This window comes from Staurois parvus, unplaced genomic scaffold, assembly GCF_062004578.1.
Source record: "Staurois parvus isolate SC_StPar_1 unplaced genomic scaffold, SC_StPar_1.0 ptg000887l, whole genome shotgun sequence".
NCBI lineage: Eukaryota > Metazoa > Chordata > Amphibia > Anura > Ranidae > Staurois > Staurois parvus.
This window is the reverse complement of record NW_028318683.1, coordinates 790,333-811,860: the sequence shown is the minus strand read 5'-3', so window position 1 is coordinate 811,860 and position 21,528 is coordinate 790,333. Positions and strand designations below refer to the sequence as shown.

Sequence of the window (21,528 nt, the reverse complement as noted above, 5' to 3'; positions counted from 1 at the left end):
TGGGCAGCTATTTGGCAAATGAGGTTTAATGTTGATAAATGTAAGGTTCTGCACTTGGGGGCTAAGAAAATGCATGCATCATACATACTAGGGGGGGGTACAACTGGGGGAATCAATGGTGGAGAAGGATCTGGGAGTTCTGGTAGATTACAAGCTTAATAATGGCATGCAATGCCAAGCTGGGGGTTCTAAAGCGAGCAAAATCCTCTCTTGTATTAAAAGAGGTATAGACTCCAGAAAGATATCATTTTCCCCCCAGTACAAATTATTAGTAAGACCTCATCTGGAATACGCAGTTCAGTTTTGGGCACCAATTCACAAAAAGAACATTGGGGAACTGGAGAAAGTACAGAGAAGGGCAACCAAACTGATAGGAGGCATGGAGGAGCTCAGCTATGAGGAAAGATTAGAGGAACTGAATTTATTCTTTCTTGAGTAGAGGAGAGTAAGGGGGATATGATCACCATGTATAATACATAAGGGGGGATATGATCTCCATGTATAATACATAAGGGGGGGATATGATCTCCATGTATAATACATAAGGGGGGATATGATCTCCATGTATAATACATAAGGGGGGATATGATCTCCATGTATAATACATAAGGGGGGATATGATCCCCATGTATAATACATAAGGGGGGATATGATCTCCATGTATAATACATAAGGGGGGATATGATCAACATGTATAATACATAAGGGGGATATGATCTCCATGTATAATACATAAGGGGGGATATGATCTCCATGTATAATACATACGGGGGATATGATCTCCATGTATAATACATACGGGGGATATGATCTCCATGTATAATACATAAGGGGGGATATGATCCCCATGTATAATACATAAGGGGGGATATGATCTCCATGTATAATACATAAGGGGGGATATGATCTCCATGTATAATACATAAGGGGGGGATATGATCTCCATGTATAATACATAAGGGGGGATATGATCACCATGTCTAATACATAAGGGGGGATATGATCTCCATGTATAATACATAAGGGGGGATATGATCCCCATGTATAATACATAAGGGGGGATATGATCTCCATGTATAATACATAAGGGGGGATATGATCAACATGTATAATACATAAGGGGGATATGATCTCCATGTATAATACATAGGGGGGATATGATCTACATGTATAATACATACGGGGGATATGATCTCCATGTATAATACATAAGGGGGGATATGATCTCCATGTATAATACATAAGGGGGGATATGATCTCCATGTATAATACATAAGGGGGATATGATCTCCATGTATAATACATAAGGGGGGATATGATCTCCATGTATAATACATAAGGGGGGATATGATCTCCATGTATAATACATAGGGGGGATATGATCTCCATGTATAATACATAAGGGGGGATATGATCTCCATGTATAATACATAAGGGGGGATATGATCTCCATGTATAATACATAAGGGGGGATATGATCTCCATGTATAATACATAAGGGGGGGATATGATCTCCATGTATAAATACATCGGTGGTTCATATAGTGAACTCGGTGTGGAGTTATTCACCCTGAGGTCATCACAGAGGACAAGGGGGCACTCTTTACGTCTGAAGGAAAAGAGATTTAATCTCCAAATACGGAAAGGTTTCTTCACAGTAACAGCTGTGAAAATGTGTAATATACTCCCTCAAGAGTTGGTTCTATCCAGCTCAGTGGATTGCTCTAAAAAAGTACTGAATTCTTTCCTAGATAAACATAATGTAACTGGATACTAACATTTACAGGTAATGTTGATCCAGGGAATATCCGCTTGCCTCTTGGAGGATTAGGAAGGGATTTTTTCCTCTGCAGGAGCAAATTGGATCATGCTTTGCTGTTTTTTTTTGCCTTCCTCTGGATCAACTGTAGGTATAGGATTATACATTTTTTTTTTTTGGTTGAACTATATGGATTTTTGTCTTTTTTGGCCAGACTAAATATGTATATAACTATGTATGTAACGACAAACTTTGAAAATATTTTGATGTGACAGGTCCTCTTTAATGATACATCAGAGATCTTTAATTGACCTGGAAGAGGGCATGCCCATAGTGTCCTCTTCCAGATCAATTTTTTATCGGCGCCTCTACTTCAGTGAGATCTATGTTTAAAGCCCATGAGTTGCATCAAGATAATGATCTAAAGGAGAGTGTGGAGAGCTGCACACTGATACTCAACATAGTTAAAGCCTGTGAAGAAACGTCTTCATCTTGTCTCCTTCTGGAGGCCATGCCCGGTGACGCATTTCACCCGCCAACAGGTGAAGCCACTAAGCCCATGGGAGGGGGAAATGCATAAGAGGCATGGCTTCCAGAAGAAGACAAGTTGAAGCCATTTCTTTATACACTTTAACTGGGCTGAGTATCAGTGTGTGGCTTGCCATACCCTCTGCTAGTTTTCTTCAGTGGGGCGGGCAAGCCTGCACCCGACAGCATTGGAGTCACCAAGTGGCTCTGTGTTAGTGTTTGGAGTAACAACAAGATATTGATTCTGTATTTTGTTACTTTCAACTAAAAAAAATTGATAGAGATATTAAATAAAAATCCTCTTACTGTAGTGCAGTACAGAAATGTAGGGTAATACAAGCTTTTGTAAATATTTAATAGGATTTTTTTTTTTTATAGGAACAATTCCGCCTGTTGAAACAGCAGCACGTAAGAATCCTCTACAAATCTGTTTGATAAATGTGCAGTATGTGCTATATTGGATGTTGGACATCTAGTTGTAAAAACCATGACTATTAATATGGAGTTGCTACCTTAGTGGTTATCTGAGAAGGCTTTCCACAAGATTTTGGAGTGTGCTAGTGGGAGTTTGGGCTCCTCCAGTCAAAGTATTTGTGAGATCGGATATTGATGCTGGACGAAAAGCACCTGCCTAACAATCAGCATTTCAGTTCATCCCAAAGGTTTTCAACTGGGTTAAATATGGGCTCTCTGATGACCTTGGTGTGGAGAAGGTTAGTGACCTGCAAACCATGTCTTTATGGAGCTGGCTTTGTGCACAGGGGCACAGTCATGTTGAAACAGAAAATGGCTTTCCCAAAGCTTTTTTGGGGAAAAAAAGGTTGATAGTGCACATATGTCTAAAATGTTGAAATGTTGTATGTTACATCAGTCATCCCCAGCCTCCCCAGGGACCAACCTTGCAGAAGACAACCCCTCCTCGCTCCACAGCCTGTCACCTGAAGTGTATGAAGGCCCCAAGACCCAAGACATGGTGTTCTCTCTCTCCGATAGACAGTGGAAGTGTACAGAGCTCACTCTATGATAATCCCCTCCCAGCCCAGGCTCTCTTTCCTCCACTTCTTCTCCCCCTTCACCTCATCTTAGTGGCTGAGTGACATGACCACAGAGAGGGTAGTGGGAGGATGGCAGTGCAGGGTGCGCTGGCTCTCTCGCCCATGCCCCCCCATTCCCCCACGCGCATGGCTCAGCCAACAGACTACAGGCCTGCATCGGAGGTTGGGGACCCCTGTGTTTCATCACCTTTACCTTGCACTGAAAACAGCCTGGCTCAATCATTTGAGAAAAATCCACATACTTTTGCCAATATAGTTGTAGGTGTTGGTCAGGTGTGCAAAAAATGTTGTCCATCTAGTATATTGCTTTCTCTCTATAGAAGATTATGACAACTTTGAAGATAGGAATCACATTCGATAATAATCATTTTAAATATTTTAGTTGGGTTCTGTACTGGTAGCGATGATCACATTTTGAAAACCTTAACTGGCTACAGTTTACCTGTGTTTTTTGTTTCTTAAATAAAGAATGCTAGTACAGCATACCAAGTTTAGAGGCTGGTATAAAAGTATGGCTTGCTTCAGGGTAAGCATGGGGAGTGTTGCAGACCTACTATATAGTCCCATATACTGTAGGTGGTCTATATGGGAAGATACTTGAAGATTTGAGCTCAGAACTAGCAAATAAGCACTGGGCTGTTTTGCACTTCCAGACCAGGCTCCGGAATTCAAGAGATGAGTTTGAATCCCCTGTCTCAATGACAAGAAAAGAAGAAAATGCTCTCTAACATTGATTGTTAGTGAAGAACCGTCCCCTTATGTTAGTGGTCAGTGGTGAAGGGTCTCCTTATGTTGGTTAATGAAGATGTTCCCCTTACATTAGTGATCAGTGTTGAAGTGTCCCTTTAAATTAGGGGGTCAAGTGAGAAATGTTTCCTTATATTGGCTGCTAGTGGAGAAGTGCTCTCTTACATGGGTGCACAGTGGAGAAACACCCCCTTATGTCAGTGGAGAAAGACCCACCTTACCTTGGTAGTCAGTGGGAAAGGTACCCCCTTACATTGGCTGTCAGTGGTGAAATGTTCTCTTATCTTGGTTTTCACTGGTGAAGTACCCCCTGGCATTGGTGGTCAATGGAAAAGTGCCTCTTTACTTTGGTGGCCAGTGGAAAAGTGTCCCCTACACCAGTGTTTCTCAGCCTTTTTAGGTTGATGCACCCTTTACAATTCTTTAAAATCTCAAGGCACCCCATTCTACAATGTAAACAATGAAACAAATGCAGTGCCTTGAAAAAGTATTCACACCCCTTGACAATTTCCATATTTTGGCATGTTACAACCAAAACCGTAAATTTATTTTATTGGGATTTTATGTGATAGACCAACACCAAATGGCACAAAATTGTGAAGTGGAAGGAAAATGATAAATGGTTTTCAACATTTTTTACAAATACATATCTGAAAAGTGTTATGTGCATTTGTATTCAGCCCCTTTTACTCTGATACCCCTAACTAAAATCTAATGGGACCCATTGCCTTCAAAACTCACCTAATTAGTAAATAAAGTCCACCTGTGTCTAATTTAATCTCAGTATAAATTAAATTGTTCTGTGAAGCCCTCAGAGGTTTGTTAGAGAACATTAGCGAAAAACAGCATCACAAAGGCCAAGGAACACACAAGACAGGTTGAGGATAAAGTTGTGGAGAAGTGTAAACCAGGTTTAGATTATAAAAAAATATCCCTACAAACAAAAATTACCCCCTACGAGACTTTAATGCAGCAAACATATCATCACACATGTACTCATAAGGAACTCTTTCTAGTCATGCACTTTATTATACAAAAATATTGATAAAAGATACATTTAATTTAAAAACACACTGGCTCTGATAACTATTCAAGGGATGTACTCCCTTTGAGAAGCAATAATACAACATTCCCAAAATAAATCCGATCATTCCACTTTTTGATCTTCTTCAGGGACATGAGTACAAAATGGATCTCTAAATAAACATATTTGAGATGAATACTAAATTATATATGGAATCACCAGTAACCGTTTCACAATCTCCATTTTCATATTTACAAAGGAATTAAAAGGTTAATGTTGATCAGAGAAGTCCTAAAAATACTAACATCCAAGATGAGACTGCATAGTCCAAAATCCAATGGTGTAAACCATCGGAGGGGCAAGAGTGGTCAAATATCCATCTCATGGTACTAACGGCAGAGGAAGAAAGCCAAATCACCCTCCATATCCTTCTATAATCATCATAAGAAATACTGTATGGTACAAATTAGAAACTGAGCTTTTGTAGAGAGCAAGAGAATGAATACCTTAATCAATGTATAAAAGAAATGCTGGCCGTATGTGGGGAAAGCCCAATAAACACAATAAATTAGTGTTCCTCATTCTGTAGTAAAAATATCAGGAATTCCAATGGGCTTATGGCTATGCCCAGCTGCCTTATCTATAATAAAAATCGGGCTGTAAGAATACTGTCACAACCACATACAGCAGTATACAAATCTCCCAATAAGGTGACTAACTATGATTTCTATAAATACATACCACCGTCTAAAAAAAAAAAAGGGGGGGGGAGGAAAAACCCGAACCCCTGCACGGTTGTTCTACATAAACTCTTACCACACTTTCACCTAATAGTACAAACTGTATACGCATAAAGAAATTAGCAACCAATCTGCTATTTACTAGCATCCAATAGCCATCAAAGGTGGAAAATGACAAGCCATCTATGCTTACCAAACTGTCCAATGTAGCATGAGAGACCACCTCCAACAAAGAAAGCCAACAACAAACAGCAATAATGTGTCCAAATATATATCTGTCTAGGTGTGATGCAATTATCTCCTTAGGAAGTGATCAGATCCACCTGTGCCATCAGTGAGAGATGATGTGGCCGTTGCTGCCAATGGGGATGGCGGCAGACACCGGGGGAGATCTTCTTCACGAATGCTGGGGTGGCCATGTACAGGCGCCATTTTTGGCGCCATTGGCGGCAACAGCTGCATCATTTCTCATTGACAGCACAGGTAGATCTGATCACTGCAAAAGCTCTTCTAATTTGTACCATATTTCTTATGATGATTATAGAAGTATTTGGAAGGTGATTTGGCTTTCTTCCTCTGCAGTTAGTACCACAAGATGGATATTTGAACACTCTTGCCCTTCCAATGGTTTACACCATTGAATTTTGGACTATTCAGTCTCATTTTTGGATGTCAGTATTTTTATGACCACTCTGATCAACATCCCTTTTGTAGTCATGCCCCCTGAAGAAGATCAAAAAGTGGAATGATCAAACCACGTCAGATTTATTTTGGGAATGTTATATTATTGCATCTCAAAGGGAGTACATCCCTGGAATAGTTATCCGAGCCAGTGTGTTTTTAAATGTAATGTATCTTTTATCAATGTTTTTGTACAATAAAATGTATGACTAGAAAGAGTTCCTTATGAGTACATGTGTGATGATATGTTTGCTGCAGTCCCATAGGGGGTCATTTTTGTTTGTATTAATGTTGGGGACGAGCAACCAGATACTCTATTTTTCCTTACGATATATAAATATCCCAAGCTTTGAACATCTCACAGAGCACTGTTCAATCCATCATCTGAAAATGTAAAGACTATGGCACAATTGCAAACCTACCAAGACATGGACGTCCACCTAAACTGACACGCTGGGCAAGGAGAACATTAATTAGAGAAGCAACCAAGTGGTCCATGGGAACTCTGAAGGAGCTGCAGAGATCCACAGATCAGGTGGGAGAATCAGTCTACAGGACAACTGTTAGTCATCTATGCCACAAATCTGGCCTATGTGGAAGAGTGGCAAGGAGAAAGCCATTGTTAAAAAGAAAGCCATAAGAAGTCCCGTTTGCAGTTTGCAAGAAGCCATGTGGGGGACACAGCAAACATGTGAAAGAAGGTGCTCTGTTCAGATGAGACCAAAATTTTACTTTTTGGCCTGAAAACAAAACACTGTGTGGCAGAAAATGAACATGCACATCACCCTGAACACACCATTCCCGCCGTAAAGCATGGTGGTGGCAGCATCATGTTGTGGGGATGCTTTTCTTCAACAGGAACAGGGAAGCTGGTCAAAGTTAATGAGAATATGGATGGAGCCAAATACAGGGCAATCTTAGAAGAAAACCTGTTAGAATCTGCAAAAGACTTGAGACCGGGGCTGAGGTTCACCTTCCAGCAGGACAATGACCCTAAAAGTACAGCCAGAGCTACAATGGAATGGTTTAGATCAAAGCATATACATGTGTTTGTAAGGAATGGACTTACCAATAGTGGTGGGACTCACCTGCCTTATGGGCTGCAGTACCAGGGCTGGCCAGCGGGTGCTCTCAACAACCAGAGGCTTACTCCGGCAATTAGCGATCACCTGGGGCTGATTGCAGGTGGTGTATTTAAGGGATGGCCAGACCTGCAGTCAGGGCCTTGTTGTACTGTTTGCTTGGCCCTGGTTTCCTGATCCCTGTTACTTCTGTCCTGACTCTGCTTGAACTCTGCCTGTACTGACCTCGGCTAGTCCTGACCACTCTCCCACCTGCTCCTGGTACTCCGTTTGCCCGTTTGCTACCGACCCGGCCTGCCTGACTACTCTTGTATTGTATGTTTGTTATCTGTTGGAGGTTTGGTTTAGTTTGTTTGCACTGTGTTTATGTTTAGTTTTGCACTGCGTTTGTATTGTTAGTCTTAATAAATTATATTATTTACTATACCTGAAGCCTGTGTTCCCTGTGTCAGTCCACACACTTCTGGTCATACCCGCATCCCTGACATTACAACAAGGCCTTCCCGACCAGAAGTGGCTGCACAGGGAAGCCATCTTGGCTTGTTGCTGGGAAGGATGCATCTTGATGAGGTTGTGTATTTGTCGCTGCTGGTCTTTGATGACAGAGATTATGCTTATCAGACTCTGAAGGAGTATACCCGGGATCAACTGCTAAAATGTATATGGGTCGCTCATGTTCTAGTAGATCAGGGCACAGAGTTCTCTGAAGTGCAACGTTTGATTCAGGTTTGTGCAGAGTTGGCTTCATCTGGTACCCCTGAAAGCAGGAATGACTTTTTGCCACCATTTAGTGCAGACCAGGCACAGTCCCTGGTATGGTTATTAGAGGATGATGTGGAGTGCTTCTTGGAGCATTATGCTGCATGCTCACAACAGGTATTAAGGGATTGTATAAACGCAGTGCAGTCCTTGACCAGACAGGCTTTGTGTAAGCTGAGCTTTGTTCAACCCATACTGCAGACATGGTCAGACTTGTTGCAGCCAGCCTCAGTCAGCTTACGTCATTCCTCTGCTCAAGGCACTCTTCCTGCATCCCCGACAGCACCCCCAGTGACGGCCCAGTATACTCAGCTAACTACCACATATCAGTCCTCTGCTCTCACTCACTGCACCTATCCTGCTTTTAACCCTGTAAAGAAGTCCTCTGTAGCAACTGCTCCCTCCTCCGTTCCATCCTCCAGATCTTCTCTGTCTTCAGCTGCTCCATCCATTTACAAACCTGCGCTTACTTAGAGTGCTCCGGTAATTAAAACCAGGAAAAGGCAAAAATTCTTTCCAACCAATACCATCCTGCCAGTATCCAAATGGGTCAGCCTGCCACCTGAGAACCCGCCTTCCATGGTGCAGCCTGGTGCCCACAATTCAGCCTGATGTCTCTACCCAGCCTGATGTCTCTACCCAGCCTGATGAACTGATCCAGCCTGATGATCCTATTATGCCAGGTGACTCTGTGCCCGCTGTCGAGCCAGATGACCTGATGCCTGGTGACCCCCATGCCCGCTGTCGAGCCAGACGATCCAATGCCTGATGACCCGGTGCCCACTGTCGAACCAGATGACCCGGTACCCGCTGTCGTGCCAGATGACTCGGTGCCCGCTGTCTTGCCAGATGACTCGGTGCCCGCTGTCTTGCCAGATGACTCGTTGCCCGCTGTCAAACTTGACGACCCGGTGCCTGCAGTCTTGCCAGATGACTCGGTGCCCGCAGTCTTGCCAGATGACTCGGTGCCCGCTGCCTTGCCAGATGACTCGGTGCCCGCTGCCTTGCCAGATGACTCGGTGCCCGCTGCCTTGCCAGATGACTCGGTGCCCGCTGCCTTGCCAGATGACTCGGTGCCCGCTGCCTTGCCAGATGACTCAGTGCCCGCTGCCTTGCCAGATGACTCGGAGCTCGCTGTCTTGCCAGATGACTCGGAGCTCGCTGTCTTGCCAGATGACTCGGAGCTCGCTGTCTTGCCAGATGACTCGGAGCCCACATCTGGTCATACCCGCATCCCTGACAGTGTTAGAATGGCCCAGTCAAAGTACAGACCTAAATCCAAATGAGAATCCGTGGCAAGACTTGAAAATTGCTCTCCATCCAATCTGACAGAGCTTGAGCTATTTCACAAAGAAGAACGGGCAAAAATTTCACACTCTGGGGGGCTGAATACAAATGCATGCCACACTTTGCAGCTATTTATTTGGAAAAAAAATTTGAAAACTGTTTATCATTTTCCTTCCACTTCACAATTATGTGCCACTTTGTGTTGGTCTATCACATAAAATCCCAATAAAATACATTTACGTTTTTGGTTGTGACGAAATGTGGAAAATTCAAAGGGGTATGAATACATTTTGAAGGTACTGTAGATTTACATAATGCAGCAACATCCACACATGTAGGACACCCAACATTAAAGGTGATTTATTCTTCCAAAGCAAATACACCTTTGCACTCCAAGACTGACTAGTTTTCCAATCTCCCTCAATTTCTCTCCCTCACTCTGCTAATGTGACTCGGTGCCAACGACGATGGGCAGGGAGGTTATATATGGATTCTGTGTTAGCCCCCGACATCCTCCATATCAAATGTGACTATGTAGTTGATTGATAGGACTCCAGCTAGAAGGTTGTAATGTTACACAATGAAAACCTGTAGCTTTGTGTAACTAAAAGTCAGGCTTGATCCACCCACTGGCTTGTATACAATTTTTGGGCACTTTGTCAAGTCACCCCTGAAGAAACCTGAAGGAACCCCATGGTGCCTGGGCACCCTGGTTGAAAAAGGCTGTCCTACACATCGCTAACATACAGGGAATTGTGCAGACAACAGCATTTAAATGATGTAATTATTGGTTTCCAAATCAAGAAGCAGATGCTAACCTTGAATGAGGTCTGAGCAAAGATAGTTAATATACTGTGTGCATCTGATGCTAGGTCATCTTGAGTTCCTACATGTAGTGGATGGTTCACTCTGAAGTTCGGTCCTTACTAGAAGTCATTAATGTTCACCGGGTCCCCAACATGATTTTGTGAAGCCTCTGTTCTTAGAATCAGGGTATATTACAGGTTTCAAAATATTCCCAAAGAGCAACTGCAGCATCAAGTAAATATTTGATATTGAACTGCTAAATTCATACCACAAGAACTGCTACTGATCAGATTAAACGGGCATCAAATCTCAGGCTCCATTCACACTCCATGCGCGACAAAGTGCACAGAAAATGCACGTTTTGCCACGCATTTTGGAAACTTGCTACAAAAGCACTGCAAATGCTCATTGGACTTGTGGTGACATTAATTGTTAATGGTACCGCAAGTGTGGTTAGCAGATGTGTGTTTAACCACACATTTTGCCATGCAGCAAATGTGCTACTAACTTGCCAAAACACGTGCTGAAAAAAAGGGCCACACCCCACGCCTGAAAAGGTTCTTTGAGCGTTTGTCATACATAGGGCAGCCCATTAAGGGAATGGGTTGCCCTATGCCTGATGCATGGAAATGCATGAAAAACACACAAAAAAAGCATGATGTGAATGTGGCCGTGGTATTTAGTATAGAGGATAGGTTAGTGTTAGGCACACTTTATGGGTTAGAGAAGCATTAGGCTCACTTTAAGGTTAGTGTTAGACACACTTTATGGGTTAGGGTAGCATTAGACACATTTTAGGGGGTTAGATTATTATTAGGCATACTTTATGGGTTAGGGTAGCATTAGACACATTTTAGGGGGTTAGATTATTATTAGGCATACTTTATGGGTTAGGGTAGCATTAGACACATTTTAGGGGGTTAGATTATTATTAGGCACACTTTATGGGTTAGGGTAGCATTAGACACATTTTAGGGGGTTAGATTATTATTAGGCATACTTTATGGGTTAGGGTAGCATTAGACACATTTTTGGGGGGTTAGGTTATTAGGCTCACTTTATGGGTTATGGTAGCATTAGACAACTTTTTAGGGGGTTAGGTTATTATTAGGCACACATTATGGGTTAGGGTAGCATTAGACACATTTTAGGGGGTTAGGCTATTATTAGGCACACTTTATGGGTTAGGGTAGCATTAGACACATTTTAGGGGGTTAGGTTATTATTATTAGGCACACTTTAGAGGTTAAGTTAAATATTAAGTCTGCCATACATGGCTCACGTTTTGGCCAATTCATGTTGAATCAACTGAAATTTGAGCTGTGGGTACCCCTATCAGCACCACCAGGCTCCACAAATGTTGATTAAACAAATCGACTTTTGTCAAAGAAGCCGGGTCAAAGATTCTTGGCTGAACACCAATCAAATGCTGTCACTGTTTAGGAATTCTGAGAGCCAGAGGCGCAGGTTTTCATGAATGTAATAGAGATTCATCTATTCTTGCTGTTAGCCTGGATGGAGGAATCCATCAGATTTTTTTTCTTTAATTCAGGCTGAACAAAAAAAAAAAATCTATAAGTCTATGGTCAGCTTTGAGAATAGGGAAGGAAGATTAAGTGCTAAAGGCTTATTTTAGGGGTCAGGTGGTAAATGATCCTTTTAGATGATGGCTAAAGCAGATCTCCAGTTCTTTTTTAAACATTTCCCCAGCCATTTTTAAAATAAAAAAAAGCTGCAATACTCACCTTCATGTCGGCCAGCTTCATTTAACCCTCTTCCTCTGACTCCCTGAGTGCATCACTATGTCGCCTTGGGCTCACAGCACAATATTTCAGAGGCGGTGACATCAAAAGGTTTTCTCAAGCATTCCTACTCCAGGGAGGTGAAGATAGACTAAACTTAAAGTAAAAAACAATACCCTTCTCCATGTGTGGGAGTTTACAATCAAAAATAATAACGCTTGCACTCCAACATATCGTAGCCTTATGTCTCTAGTTGAAGTCCCCATAGTGGCAGCACTGCCAGACTGCACTGTTTCCAAGGCCAAACCCACTTACACAGAGCCCAATGATGATGGCATAAACTGGGAGGTAACTTATAGGGGTCTAGTTATAAATCATTTGCAGCACGAATGCCAGAATCATTCCTGCAAGCTGAACGAAATGTCACTTGTCACAAAATGTAATTTTTGTAAGAACTTAACCACTTGACCTTTGGAAGGTTTTACCCCCTTCATGAGCAGAGCATCTTTTTACTATTTATCACTGTGCTACTTTACTTGGCAATTGCTCAGTCATACAACACTGCACCCAAATGAAATGTATATCATTTTTTCACACAAATGGAGCTTTATTTTGGTGGTATTTTATCACCACTGGTTTATTTTTGTTTTGTTTACTATATAAACAAAAAAAAATACTACAAATAAAAAAAAAGTGTTTTCTTATTTCTGTTCTAAAATTTTGCATAGAAATAATCTTTCTTCATAAATTTAGGCCAAAATGTATTCTGCCACATTTCTTTGGTCAAAACAACACAAATCATTGTTTATTATTTAGTCTGTGTGACGTTAAAGAGTCTACAATCTATGGTGTGTATATGTGTATATATGTGTGTGTATATATATATGTATATGTGTGTGTGTGTGTGTGTGTGTGTGTGTGTGTATATATATATATATATATATATATATATATGTGTATATATCTAATTGTGTGTATATATATGTATATATATGTATGTATTTGAAAATCAATCAATCCTGAAATAATGATGGCCAATCTAATTTCTAATTTCTTGAGGCCCTAAAATGCCAGGACAAATACCCCCAAAATAACCCTTTTTGGAAAGTAGACAACCCAAGGTATTTAGTAACAGGCACCGTGAGTTGTAAGTTTCACAACTATTTTTTTTATATGTATTGTCACCAGTGCAGTACAGCATTATCATAGGACTATATGACTGGTGTGGTGGTGATCAGGAATACTGACTGGTGACACTGTGTAAAAAAATAAGTTATAACAAAAAACACACACACACACAGATATATATATATTTTCCTTTTTCTTTCTTTTTTACAACCTGTCATTGGAGTAGTTCAGTGTCACCATAAAGACACTGTACTACTCTGAGGGGTGTTTTTTTTTAATTTTTTTACACTGTTAATGCTTATAACAGTGATGGTCACTGTTATAAGCAATAGTTTTAACTGTCATGAATGGCATTCATTCATGACAGCTTGCTTACTATTATGGTGGTCATCAGTGCGCATGTACCAGTACATTGCTTAGGCTGGAGCTGCAGCCTACCTGCAGTAAATGTGCTGTGGGCAGGTAACAAGTGGTTAATGTCTGTATAGTCAGTGGAGAATATGTGGTATAGTGTTCTGAAATAACAAAATAAGAAAACTATACTGCACTTTGGCCACCAGATGAAGCTGATAATACAGATGATGATCTTAGTTACATCAATTATGGTGACATTTTGTTCAGCTTGCATAAATGATTTATTTATTTTATTTATTTCAGGTACTTTTATAGCGCTATCAATTTACGCAGCACTTTACATATATATTGTACATTCACATTAGTCCCTAACCCTCAAGGGGTGTACAATCTACGGTCTCTAAATTACATTCATACATAAACATACTAGGGCCAATTTAGACAGGTGCCAGTCAACCTACCAGCATGTCTTTGGCGTGTGGGAGGAAACCGGAGGAAACCCACGCAGACACAGGGAGAACATGTAAACTCCAGGCAGGTGGTGCTGTGGTTGGGATCCGAACCAGCAACCCTAGTACTGCCAGGAGGAAGTGCTAACCATTTTTCCACTGTGCTGCCCATATGTTTCTGATATTCATGTAACAAATGTTTTATAAATAGACCCCTAAGACAGTTTTTTAAAAACAAAAACCTATATTAAGCACCACACAAGACATCAGCTTAATAACTTTCAGACACTGTGTCCTTCTTCAGACATATCCAAATTGAGGATTTTATTCTGTTAACTATGTAACACCCTCCTAGTTAGGTGCTAGCATGGACTGCTGTGATTGATTAGTCAGGTCTGCTCATGTTTGAGTATTGCCTGCCTTCAGAAAGCTATGAGAGCCTTCCAGAACATGGGTAGGGGCTAGGCCAATGAACAGCATTAATATGGATACAGCCCTGGCCAATTGCAGGGGAGGGTGACCCCATTGCATGCTGGGAGTAGTATTTATGTTCTGTGAGCACATGGGTGCAGCGTCTTTCTCAGGAGAGGATTGAGCCAAGCCAGGCTGGAGGCAGTCTAGCCTCGCCTGGCACTTGCTACCATGTGAGCCTCAGGTGGGTGACCTGAGGGCCTGAAATTAGGAAGAGTGACCCTGGTTCCACAGTACGCTGACTGAAAGGAGCTGTCTGCCAAAGATCTGTGTGGCATGACTGAAGAAAGTCGCTTGGAAAATTGGAGGACGGTTTCCATTCTGTCCTTGGACTTGTGAGTACAGACACTGAGAGATCTTTAGGACTCTGTGTGCTTTGCTACACCTCTGGTGCTTGACAGTCAGTTTGGGTCTGAGTTAAAAAAGGGAACACTGGCTAGTGTTCTGAAGAGCTTTACCAACTATTGCTACTGCAAAGGACTTTGCTCAGATCTATTACTTTTGGACTGCCGTAACAGGCCTGTACCTGAGGATCTCAACCCTGCAACTACTACTACTACTGCAAAAAGGGGCTTTGCTCACTCCTAAACTACTTGTTACTACAAGTTAAAGAGAAGCTGGCTATCTGCTTTCAGACAGAACTTCAAAATTGCTCAACTAAGACATCAGCTAGATGTCCTCAATGTGAATAGTTCTAATTTTGGAGCATCCTACTAAATTCCCCATCCCTATCCTCAGTTCTGCAATAGAACTCCAAAAACAAACATCCCCTAGACTGGTCGTTGAAGAGAATGAGCAAAAGAGTGTGTGTATCTGGTTGTGGAAAATACTTTGTGCCTGGCTACGGAGCAAGGGGAAACCTGGGCAAAAATACAAGTGGGTCCTCCCGTGGGGGGGTTGGGGAGTGTGTAGCGCTACAACTCTGCACTGATATTGTGTTAAGTTTTGTTTCTTTCAACCAGCTAGCTTACAAATTGTTTGTGCTATCTAAACCTAAGAATAAAATGTAATATATTGCAGCTTAGCAGTCCTTAGATGTATTCCCTAATAGTGACTACATTAATTTTTTAAGGCTTTATTTCTTTTATTATCTGACAATCCTGCTAGTAACATATTTCCTGTGCTAGGGCGACAACATGAACAGACTACTGTATCTATGGAGAACCAGAGTTGCCTCTATGACATGACTACAGAACATCTCCCCTCTACTCTTCTCCATAACATTTTGGGGGAGGTGTTCATTAGTCCACAGAGAGAACTATGTATTTTATAACAATGCAGCTCAGGAAGTCATCACCTTACTAGATTTCAGGATCAATTGCTATTTTAATTTTTTGCACCTGCCCCCTTTCCAATCCAAAACTAAAATACAAATTTATATCTGTAACATTTAATGTTCTCTATCAATTTTAGTGCATGAAGCTTACAATAAGGATGAGTACAAGGAATACATAACGTATGAGAACAATGAATTCGCAGAGGATGAGGACAATGCATTCATAGAGGATGAGGAAATTATTATCCGAAAGGCATTTCCAGAAAGCTGGCTCTGGGAAACAGAATTCATGGATGAGCAGCCAGATGAAAATGGGTAACAGATCCTCTTGTATCTACAAAAATCCATCATGGCTATGTTACATTCTTTAATATATTTCTATTTTTTTTATTATATTTGTCATCAAAATGTTTATATCTGATATAGCGTACTGATTTTGCCACTTATATTGATCCCACCACCAATGAAACTTACTATATTTTCTACCTTAAAATCTTATTGTCCACTTTAATTAGTTCTGGGTGGTACTTCGCAACAGAGGTGTCAAGGGGCAACACTACTGCTCCTTTAAGGTAGCTGTTATCCCAAAATGTGAAAAATATATTAGCACACTAAGATTCCACTTTTAAAACAGTAAGGTAAATATAACAGCAAACAGAAGTTGAGAATAAGAGATCACTTTTTTGCCTAAAGGAGACAGCTCAAAGCATTCTTTCCTTAGGCTCCAACCAGAGCCCTATTACTAAGGACAAATTAGTCCTGTGTTGGGCTCCCTCTAATACCAGCAGTAAATCATGTGATCACTTTGTTAACACGGAAAAAAGGGAAATATACTGCAACTGAGGCTATGACAAGGTAAACACCAATCTGGCAATTCCTCTTCACATTAGCAGAGGTCTCCACCCTTTTCTACATTTCCCCCAAGCTTAAGAAATGCAGCCCTTGGAATCCACATTACACGGACAGAATACTAGCAGGCTTAAAGGTATAGTCCACCTGTTGTAAAATGAACCCATAATAAAACAATGTGCATTTATAATTTTTTTTTGCATTGGAGTCTGCAAAGCACTACAACTGTGATCAATGCATTGGAGGCTCCTGCAGACTAATCCTCCAGTCCTAGGTCTGTGCTAAGGTACGTATCTTCGGTTATGGAACTGAAGGAAGTAACCAGTGGACCACAAGTGCAGTGACATCACCATGTTCCACTATGAGTCCCTCAGGCATGGTGGCAGATGGAACTTTTAGTTTTTCTTTGCACAGATTCTGTTAATGGATGCCAGCCATGCTAAAAAAAAAAAAAACAGGATTCTGTGGGACGATCCCCATTATTCAGTTAAGAGGGGGGTTATTTCGAGGGTGAGGGCTGATATGAAACATGGTTGGAAAGATGGAATTGACCTTAAAGAAATACAGTCTTCATACTATAATGACAGAACATGTTTACTGTACTTGATCAGAATACTTAGCAAGCGCTTATCCCATCATTGTGATCCCAGGACACTTGTGCTCCTAGAGGCTAAGTCCTATATTCCTGATGCTAGCATCTCATTGCTCTCAATGGCTCATGCACTGCTGTCCTTCCTGAGACTCCTGCACCCAGAGCACTACATTATCCAGTTGTATCCATAGTACCCATACTCAGTAACTGACTGTTTGAATGAGTCAGAAGGTCCAAACCTGGTAGCAGCCCACAGCAAAGCCCAATAACCTTGCAGAATGTTCTGCTGAAAACCAGATGGCTTCTTAGGCTCTGTACCTTGGCTCTTCTTAGGGTCCTGATCTCCACTGAACATTGAGGTTTGTTCTTCCTGAGACTCTAAAGTATCCTGTGTGCTTTGTATCCAATCACGCCTTGTATTAGCCTCTAATTACTTAGTTTCCCTATTGGTTTCTCGTGTCTCATCTGGTTCCAGATTGACACCTGCCCTCTGGCCATCCATGGCCCAAGGTTTCTATTTTCCTCAATGACCCTTGGTCAACCAATAATTCTCTGAGTCTCCTTTAAGTTTTCTGTTTCCTTGCAGCTATTTAGAACCCTGTTTTTTTTCTGTTCTGTTCCATACTCCACAAAATTGCCTTGATTCTCATCTTAAAGACAAAAATATTCCTCGTGGATACAGACTCTTATTTGAACCATGATTGAAGGGCCACAGCCATTTGTTGATCCCAATAGGTGACTCATCCAGAGACTTAACACCCAGAAGGTCAGCCAGATCAAGGCATGAGTTCAAGGTTCAGTCCAAATGCAAGTTTGGAATTATTTTGACTGTTTGGGCATTTGTTTGTCAGGAGTCGAACGTCATATATAATTTCAATATTTTTGCCACTGCAAGGGTTTCCCCTTCATAAGTCGTCACTTATGAAACGTGTTGGGGTGACGTCAAGTAGTGTCTAACAGATTGTGGTGCTTGAATCGTGAGTCAGCCAAGAGTGTGGAGCGGTACCTTTACTATATTGCCAAGCACATTTTGCCAAGAGTTTGTGCAGTCATTGTTTTTGCAAACCAGTCTATTTGGATATTGTAAATGCAATTTGTATTTTTAATAAAGTATTGCTCCCCCTGCTGCTATTATATCTGATGGGTCCAGAGATTCTGTCCAGGATCCAGAGATGTGAACACTGTAGCTGGAGATGTTGCAGGCATCTGATTATAAGGCAACTATTTGTGTTTCAAGTGCTGTATGCCGATCTTATATAAGAAAGGCATGTGGGACCAGTGAGTCAGTTTCCACTGTGCCTTAAAGGGACTGTATTTTTTGTGAAATTTTTTTTTCGCTTGTGTAAGAATTTTGGGGACATACAGTACTATGCAAAGTTTTAGGCAGTTGTGAAAAATGCTGTAAACTAAGAATGTTTTCAGAAATAGAAGTGTTAATAGTTTATTTTTATCAATTAACAAAATGAAAAGTAAATGAACAGTAGAGAAGTCCAAATCAAATCAATATTTGGCGTGACCACCCTTTTGCCTTCTAAACAGAATCAATTATTTAATTCTTCTAGGCACACTTGCACACAGTTTTTGAAGGAACTCAGCTGGTAGGTTGTTCTAAACATCTTGGATAACTAAGCACAGATCTTCTGCGGATGTAGGCTGCCTCAAATCCTTCTGTCTATTCATGTAATCCCAGACAGACCATCACTTCCAGGACTCTCTGTTCTTCATTACACTGAAGATAGTTCTGAATGACATTGACTGTATGTTTAGAGTTGTTATCCTGCTGCAGAATAAATTTGGGGCCAATCGCACACCTCCCTGCTGGTATGACATGATGGATAAGTACAGTGGGGCAAAAAAGTATTTAGTCAGCCACCAATTGTGCAAGTTCTCCCACTTAAAAAGATGAGAGAGGCCTGTAATTGGCATCATAGGTAGACCTCAACTATGAGAGACAAAATGAGAAAACAAATCCAGACAATCACATTGGCTGATTTGGAAAGAATTTATTTGCAAATTATGGTGGAAAATAAGTATTTGCTCAATATCAAAAGTTCATCTCAATACTTTGTTATATATCCTTTGTTGGCAATGACAGAGGTCAAACGTTTCCTGTAAGTCTTCACAAGGTTGGCACACACTGTTGCTGGTATGTTGGCCCATTCCTCCATGCAGATCTCCTCTAGAGCAGTGATGTTTTGGGGCTGTCGCTGGGCAACACGGACTTTCAACTCCCTCCAAAGGTTTTCTATGGGGTTGAGATCTGGAGACTGGCTAGGCCATTCCAGGACCTTGAAATGCTTCTTACGAAGCCACTCCTTCATTGCCCGGGCGGTATCTTTGGGATCATTGTCATGTTGGAAGACCCAGCCACATTTCATCTTCAATGCCCTTGCTGATGGAAGGAGGTTTGCACTCAAAATCTCACGATACATGGCCCCATTCATTCTGTCCTGTACATGGATCAGTCGTCTTGGTCCCTTTGCGGAGAAACAGCCCCAAAGCATGATGTTGCCACCCCCATGCTTCACAGTAGGTATGGTGTTCTTTAGATGCAACTCAGCATTCTCTCTCCTCCAAACACGACGAGTTGTGTTTCTACCAAACAGTTCTACTTTGGTTTCATCTGACCATATGACATTCTCCCAATCCTCTTCTGGATCATCCAAATGCTCTCTAGCAAACTTCAGACAGGCCCGGACATGTACTGGCTTAAGCAGGGGGACACGTCTGGCACTGCAGGATCTGAGTCCCTGGCGGCGTAGTGTGTTACTGATGGTAGCCTTTGTTACATTGGTCCCAGCTCTCTGCAGGTGTGGGGGTTCTGGGATTTTTGCTCACCGTTCTTGTGATCATTTTGACCCCACGGGTGAGATCTTGCGTGGAGCCCCAGATCGAGGGAGATTATCAGTGGTCTTGTTTCTGGTGTCCTTCGACAGCTCTTGGTCTTCACCATAGTGGAGTTTGGAGTGTGACTGTTTGAGGTTGTGGACAGGTGTCTTTTATACTGATAACAAGTTCAAACAGGTGCCATTGATACAGGTAATGAGTGCAGGACAGAGGAGCCTTTTAAAGAAGAAGGTACAGGTCTGTGAGAGCCAGAAATCTTGCTTGTTTGTAGGTGACCAAATACTTATTTTCCACCATAATTTGCAAATAAATTCTTTCCAGATCAGCCAATGTGATTGTCTGGATTTTTTTTCTCATTTTGTCTCTCATAGTTGAGGTCTACCTATGATGCCAATTAAAGGCCTCTCTCATCTTTTAAGTGGGAGAACTTGCACAATTGGTGGCTGACTAAATACTTTTTTGCCCCACTGTATATGTCTGTATTTCTCAGCATTGAGGACACAATTGATCCTGACCAAATATCCAACTCCATTTGCAGAAATGCAGCCCCAAACTTGCAAGGAACCTCTAAAATGTTTCACTGTTGTCGGCAGACACTCTATACCAGCTCTTTGTGAACAAATTGCCTCCTGCTACATCCAAATATTTCTTATTTTGACTCATCAGTCTAGAGCACCTGCTGCCATTTTTCTCCACCATTTCCTATGTTTTTGACATGGAAATAAGGGTAAGCGACTCTAACAGATGGGAAACCTCCCTCTATCAGAATACTAAAGCTGCATGGGAGGGATGCCCCCATCAACACAGCACTTAAATAGGCAACAGATAGAAAGTGCTCTTACTTGTGGGCCTTTTCATCAATTCTGCTGCCAGCACCATTGTGATCTGCAGCTTCTGCCTGCAGCGTAACAGATGTGGTAAAAGTATCAGCCATTTGGGTACCACATGAATTTTCACCATTTTTCACTATTTTTCTCCTAAAGGGTGCATAACAGCCACTTTTTTAAAGTGCTGCTAATGCACCTCTTTCCTCCTCCTTATGGGTGCATAACAGCCATTTTATTTTGAGGTCTGTTAATGTGCCATTTTCCTCCTCCTCCTCCTCAAGAGGGCATAGCAGTCATTTTTGGAGGGTCGCTACTGCAACCAATTTCCTCCTCCTTCTGCTTTGTTGCGAATCCTGCCATAGGAGGACAGTTGGAGTGCTGAGAGTGATGAGGATGGTTGGGGTTCATGGCTGGCCAAAAAATAAAAAAGGCTGCCCATCCTTTCTCATTGCAGAGGGAAGGTAAGGCATCAAAAAATAAAGGAAGAAATTATATGACAAGTGGGAGGGCAGAAAACAGCAAAA

General features: G+C 41.7%; 1 protein-coding gene across 1 annotated transcript in view; it reads left to right on the top strand.

Annotated features, from left to right (window-relative positions):
- LOC149442413 (A.superbus venom factor 1-like) overlaps nt 1-21,528 on the top strand; it is a 476,989-nt gene that overhangs the window by 276,890 nt on the left and 178,571 nt on the right. The window contains exons 20-21 of the mRNA XM_089656130.1: nt 2,666-2,695; nt 16,027-16,204. Of these exons, the coding sequence (XP_089512256.1) occupies nt 2,666-2,695; nt 16,027-16,204 (208 nt within the window). The remainder of the gene's footprint in view (nt 1-2,665; nt 2,696-16,026; nt 16,205-21,528) is intronic.